The sequence below is a fragment of the Engraulis encrasicolus genome, chromosome 10 (genome assembly GCF_034702125.1).
Source record: "Engraulis encrasicolus isolate BLACKSEA-1 chromosome 10, IST_EnEncr_1.0, whole genome shotgun sequence".
NCBI lineage: Eukaryota > Metazoa > Chordata > Actinopteri > Clupeiformes > Engraulidae > Engraulis > Engraulis encrasicolus.
The window spans coordinates 34258027-34264967 of NC_085866.1; the positions used below are offsets into that span (position 1 = coordinate 34258027).

A 6941-nucleotide genomic window follows, 5' to 3' on the forward strand; every position below is an offset into this window, starting at 1 on the left:
GACACAACCCCGAACCCCTAACGAACCCCTCTAACATCTGGTCTAAAACCCCAATTCTTTTTTGTAAATGAGCTACATCCATGAAAGGGCGGGGGGCCTTTCTTGTTGTCTGGCCCAGGGGCCCATGGAGTCCCTTATTAGGGGGCGTCCCTGTGGAGCCCAGAGCTCCGCTCAGCTCTCCTCTGCTCAGCTCTCCTCTGCTCAGCTCGACTGCTGTTTCTGTTTCCAACGCACGTCCTGACGTACCATCATCCCCTCTCTCCACTATATGTACCCTCTCCAACGCACCAGCCAGCCAGCTAGCCCCCAGCGCAGCGCACTTCCTAACGTCCCGTCACCATCCAACATCCTCCTCAACCACCTCTCCTGCATCTGTCTCTTACCCTTGCACAACCCCCCCCCACTAATGTTCCATCCTCCTCAACCACCTCTCCTGCATCTGTCTCTTACCCTTGCACAACCCCCCCCCACTAATGTTCCATCACCATCCATCATCCTCCTCCACCATCCTCCTCCACCACCTCCAACACCCAACCCAGTCAGTCTTTTTGAACTCCCCCCCCCTCACCCCAGCTCTCTTAGCCCCCTCAGCATCCTGTCCCACTGCCCCCCACACCTCAATCCCTCTCTTGACCGCACCACCAATACCCCCCCCCACACACACACACTCACACACACACACACACACACACACACACACACACACACACACACACACACACACACACACACACACACACACACACACACACACACACACACACACACACACACACACACACACACACACACACACACACACACACACACTACTCCTCCGCTCTTGTCATCTCTCCCTTCCCCTCACACACCCTTTGATGCACCCCCCCCTACACACCCACACACACCAATCGACTAGTGCACAGCATCTTCCATCATCCCCCACCCACAGCTCTCTCAGCACCCCTCAGTATCCACTCCCACCCCTACACACACTCAACTCCCATCCTAGATCCCCAACCACTTAACCCCACAACCCTGTTCCCCCCCGTCCCATCACCACCCACAACGCACATGCCCTCTAATGCAGTGGTTCCCAACCTTTTTGAATAAACGCCTCCTGGGCTTCATCATAAGCTTCCCAATGCCCCCTTGACCTCATCATAAGCCTGCCATCGTCCCCTTAGTATTAAGTATTTAGTAAAAAATAAAATACACTAATCCCCCCCAATAACTGAGTGTCCCCAACTCTCAGCTGTATCCTTCTAAACGCCCCCCTGCTGTAGAGCACCCCGTTGAGAAACACTACTGTAATGCAACGTCCTGCATCTAACCCCCAGCAACCCCCCCCCCCCCCAACACACACCTGACTCCTTACAACTCCCTCCCCCAAGGTCAAGTTCTCCCCAACCGCTAACCTAATCATCTTCCTTTCACCCCCTCTGATGCACCTCTACCCACCTCATCAAGCTCCAACCCCGCACCCCCCCCTTCCACCCTTAAGCAGCTAAATGGCCTAATGGTTAAGGAGATGGGCTTTAGATCAGAGGTTTGGAGCTTCGAATCCCACCCTCCCACTACCTGGCTGAGGTGGCCTTCAACAAGACACCTAACCCCAGACTCTGACCAATACTCTGTTAGTTAGAGAAACGCTAAGTGTAGTGTAATGTAATGTTGCACCCCTACGCCTGGAAACATCCTGCTGTCCCTGACTATCATTTTCTCAAACGCCCCACGCCTCCCCATCTAACTGCCCCACAAGCTACGCCCCCGCCCCCACAACCTCACGGTCTCCTGCACTGCTGTACTCCCCCGCCTCTTGCCACCAGTATCCTTCTCTTAAGCACCCTCCGCCCCACCTATTAACCCCATTCTTCCCTCGAGCTAACCTGAACGCACACCCTACCCACCACAATTCCCCCACCCCATTGACCTCATCATCTTCTCACAACCTTTCAGACCCCAGCAACCCGAGCTCATGCACCCTCTCCAACCTATTTCATTTTTGCTTTTTGTTTTTTGTTTGTATTCTGTATATTGGTCCTAGTCCTATGTGAAACGGATGGGGGCCTTATGTCCTTGTGCTGTGTTGACCCGTGTCCCTGTCTTTATGTTGTTTTTATTTATTATCTTGCTGTCTGTGCTGAGTGTTTTAATGCCTGCTACAACCTAATTTCCCCTTTGGGGACAAATGAAAATCCGAACTTGAACTTGAATCCTACCCCACCCTCCACAGCCCCACCCTCAACTTCATTGCGTTGACGCGCACCGTTATTCGGCTCTAATCCTGCTCTGGCCCAGCCAGCACTGATCAGGTAAGCTGCCCCTGACACATCTTAATCATTGCCACCGCTGAAAATTGGCCCCTGATAAATGATAAGATCTCCACGCTATTTCAGCTCAGCTGCTCCCAGTCAGTCTCTCACTTGGTCTGTCTCTCGATCTCTGCATTCCTCTCTCCATGCACTGCTTATGCTGCCTCGCTGTCTTCAGTTGCCCAGGAGCAGGAGTGGCGAGAGAGGGGAGAGATGGGAGAGGGGAGTGGGGAGTGGGGAGTGGCGAGAGAGGAGAGGAGAGGAGAGGAGAGGAGAGGAGAGGAGAGGAGAGGAGAGGAGAGGAGAGGAGAGGTGGGGAGAGGGGTGCAGGGAGTGTGGGAGAGAGGAGAGGGGAGAGGAGAGGAGAGGAGAGGAGAGGAGATGAGAGGAGAGGAGAGGAGAGGAGAGAGGAGGAGAGGAGAGAAGTGAAGAGAGGAGAGGAGAGGAGATTAAAGGAGGGTAGAGGAGAGGAGAGGAAGGGATAGGAGAGGAGAGAGGAGAGGAGAGGGGAGAGGAGGCGTGGAGAGGAGAGGAGAGGAGGAGAAGAGATGAGAGGAGAGGGGAAGAGAGGAGAGGAGGAGAAGAGAGGAGAGGAGAGGAGGGGAGGAGAGGAGAGGAGAGAAGAGGAGAGGAGAGTTGGGGGGAGGGGTGCAGGGAGTGTGGGAGAGAGGAGAGAGGAGAGGAGAGGAGAGGAGAGGAGAGGAGAGGAGATGAGAGGAGAGGAGAGGAGAGGAGAGAGGAAAGGAGAGGGAAGGAGAGGAGAGGAGGGTAGAGGAGAGGAGAGAGGAAAGGAGAGGGGAGAGGAGGGTAGAGGAGAGGGAAGGAGAGGAGAGGAGAGGAGAGGAGAAGAGAGGAGAGGAGAGGAGAGGAGAGGAGGGGGGAGGAGGAGATGAGAGGAGAGGAGAGGAGAGGAGAGGAGAAGAGAAGAGAGAGGAGAGGGCAGGAGAGGAGAGGAGGGGAGGAGAGTAGAGGAGAGGAGAGGAGAGGAGAGGAGAGCAGAGCAGAGGAGAGCAGAGCAGAGGAGAGGAGAGGAGAGGAGAGGAGAGGAGAGGAGAGGAGAACAGAGGAGAGGAGAACAGAGGAGAGGAGAACAGAGGAGAGGAGAGGAGAGGAGAGGAGAGCAGAGGAGAGGAGAGCAGAGGAGAGCAGAGGAGAGGAGAGGAGAGGAGAGGAGAGGAGAGGAGGGGAGAGGAGAGGAGAGGAGAGGAGAGGAGAGGAGAGGAGAGAGAAGAGAGGAGAGGAGAGGAGAGGAGAGGAGAGGAGAGGAGAGGAGATGAGAGGAGAGGAGAGGAGAACAGAGGAGAGGAGAGGAGAGGAGAGGAGAGGGGAACATACTCATCCATCAGCACATGATGGAGGATGAGGCTAAGTGACTGGGTGATGGGAAGTGGTGAGAGAGAGAGAGAGAGAGAGAGAGAGAGAGAGAGAGAGAGAGAGAGAGAGAGAGAGAGAGAGAGAGAGAGAGAGAGAGAGAGAGAGAGAGAGAGAGAGAGAGAGATTGAATTTGAATTTGAGAGAGAGAGAGAGAGAGAGAGAGAGAGAGAGAGAGAGAGAGAGAGAGAGAGAGAGAGAGAGGGAGAGGGAGAGAAAGAGAGGAGCCGGAACAGAAGAGGGGGAAAATCATCATGTCTTATCAGTTATTAAGGAATAAGCCCACTCACCTCCCTGTAGTTTCCAGAGGGGGTCATTTAAGATGGCTCCTTAGGCAGAGGCTGTGGGAGAACAGAGACACAAGTCACGCCAATGGAAATATGTCACACAGCAGGCAAACAAAATGACGAAAAATACTCCTGTGTGGCTGTGTGGGCTAATATGAGAAGAAAACCAGTTTGCGAGTGTGGATGTGCTTGCTTAGGTGTGTGTGTGTGTGTGTGTGTGTGTGTGTGTGTGTGTGTGTGTGTGTGTGTGTGTGTGTGTGTGTGTGTGTGTGTGTGTGTGTGTGTGTGTGTGTGTGTGTGTGTGTGTGTGTGTGTGTGTGTGTGTTTGTCTGAAAGTGTGCCTGCATGTCAGTGTCTGTCCATCACAGAATGCACGTGTGTGTGTGCATGTGCATGTGCATGTGCTGTGCACATATGTGTGTGTGTGTGTGTGTGTGTCCCATATGAAAAAGTCTTATTAAAAACGCATATGGATTATATCTGTTCCATAAGAATATTATAAGGGTCATACAAGGCACAAACCCACATATACAAATCTAACAATTTTTTTATTCATTTTCAGTCATATATGCCATACACGATTTATGTTACTATGGGCTTATATATTTCGTATAAGTAAAAAGATTGGAAAATAGTGCTGTCAGTCATATATGCCATACACGATTTATGTTACTATGGGCTTATATATTTCGTATAAGTAAAAAGATTGGAAAATAGTGCTGTTTTTGGATGAATGCTAATCAGATGTGTGCTGTATTTGTGCCATGTTGTTGTATATGTTACAGTAGGCCCTATGTGTATGCCATATTTAAAGGTGCACCATGCAATATTTGTTGTAGCTTATTTCCAGCTAGGGTGACCACCTGCTAATAAGTCCAAGGGGGGACAAGGGGTATGCTTCAGAGGGACAATGTGGGACAGACACCCCCCCCCCCACACACACACACACATACACACATTTGTCTTTAGGCAATATAGGCCTATATATAATCAAAGTGACAGTCAAGAAAGACAAATAAAAAATCATGAGTGAAGTTCTTCGTCAGGTTGATTTTTTTTCCGGGAAGCTTATTTAGACTGTCTAGGCCTGTGTTATATACAAATATTACATTTAAAGTCTCATGCTTCATATGACAAATGTGCAGAATTCATATAAATATTGGTGTCAGAAACTGTTTAAGAAATGTACAAATTAAATCAGGTTTGCATATAATTAAATGTACAGTATAAACTTTATAAAATTTATATACGAATATTACATTTCAAGTTGTAAACTTCATATAAACTTAATATAGGAAGTCTGTAAAATCCAACTACGGAACATGTACGGAACATACGTGTGCTGGAGTGACCATCACTAGGGTTGTGGGTGTGTTCTGACTAACATGCCAACGAGCCTGGCTCTTTGGTGTAGTGGTCAGAGCCCCGGTTTACTACCCCAGAAGGTCTGGGTTCAAGTCCCAGCTGGGCAACTCTACTCCCCTTCGCTATAAATGGTGTCAGAAGTGGGATGGTACCGTGAGGCCATCGGAAGCGTACTCATGGTGTGTGAGCCGTAATTCCATGTGAGGGACCCCCAGGATTGGTTACCCCCGTGTGAGGGACCTCAGTGATAGGTGAAGCATTGATGATGGGGCACATTGGATGGGAGAAGCATGATGGGCAGTTGCGTGAGGGACACCATGAGTGTGTGAAGCGCACGCGTGCGCTTCCCGAAGGGGAAGGCAATGTGATGGAGTGACCATCACTAGGGTTGTGGGTGTGTTCAGACTAACATGCCAACGAGCCTGGCTCTTTGGTGTAGCGGTCAGAGTCCCACACGTAAATTGAATAAGACTTCAATATGATTTTAACATAAAACGTGCATTATTTCTATAGGAATATAGTAGTTTTCTCATATGTTTTAGTCAATATAATATAGTATTATGCATTGTTGGCATGTCAAACTCTTATAAGAATTTATACTGCATGCAGTCATGTTATATGGCATGCATATAAGTTCCATATAGTATTTCTTTTCGAAAAGGGGCCATAATCGACTATCATGATAGACATATATTAGAAAAAGTATAAGTGACTCTTGCAAATCTGGCACATTTTTTCTATACGATGTCATGTAAGGAACATGCATGTTTGCAGTATATGAATCATATAATTCTTTTTCATATGGGGTGTGTGTGTGCGCGTGCGTGTGTGTTTGAGTATGTCCATCTCTGCAATATGCCCCTCACTGACTATGTGAGTGTTTGTCAGTGTTTGTGCATGTATGTCAACCAAGTCGGCAAACGCTAAAAGGCTTTTAACATGTGTCTGTTTTGACACACTGTCTCCCGTCGCCAGTTAATGAAAAGGATTATCAGCACATCCTTTATTAACTGCGTTACTCCGGCGGCCCGTTTCGCAGCAACACCACCAGATACGTCAATATCCTCCCTGCCAGCTTTGAAATTAACACCTTTCATTTGGGGGGAGATAACAGACCTCTGCCTTTGTCTGTCAGACTAATAACAAATATGCTTTTTGCATTAAAATAAAAATAACTGTCATTAAAAAACAAAACAAAACAGCTCACAGATAATATATCTGTCTGTGAGGTTCCCTTCTGCGTACAGAATGACAACTGACTACCGCCCCTCCAGGAAAATGTGAAATATTACTTTTTATGTGTGATCTCAAAAGAGGCTTGTACCACAAAAAAACTCTTAACTATTTTCAAAAGATGGAAAACATGATTGGCGTCGTTTGAGTAAAAAGCAAATGCATTGGGCTACCCAAATACAAATGGTGTGTGTGTGTGTGTGTGTGTGTGTGTGTGTGTGTGTGTGTGTGTGTGTGTGTGTGTGTGTGTGTGTGTGTGTGTGTGTGTGTGTGAGAGAGAGAGAGAGAGAGAGAGAGAGAGAGAGAGAGAGAAAGAGAGAGAGAAAGAGAGAGAGAAAGAGAGAGAGAGAAACTCATGTTCATCCTCAATGGTCTGTGCACAGGCCCAACA

General features: G+C 48.8%; 1 protein-coding gene across 1 annotated transcript in view; it reads right to left on the bottom strand.

The window, feature by feature from the left end:
* The window catches only part of tafa5l (TAFA chemokine like family member 5, like), an 89780-nt gene that overhangs the window by 11411 nt on the left and 71428 nt on the right, over positions 1 to 6941 (bottom strand). The window contains exon 5 of the mRNA XM_063207595.1: positions 3956 to 4006. Within this exon, the coding sequence (XP_063063665.1) occupies positions 3983 to 4006 (24 nt within the window). The 3' untranslated portion in view covers positions 3956 to 3982. The remainder of the gene's footprint in view (positions 1 to 3955; positions 4007 to 6941) is intronic.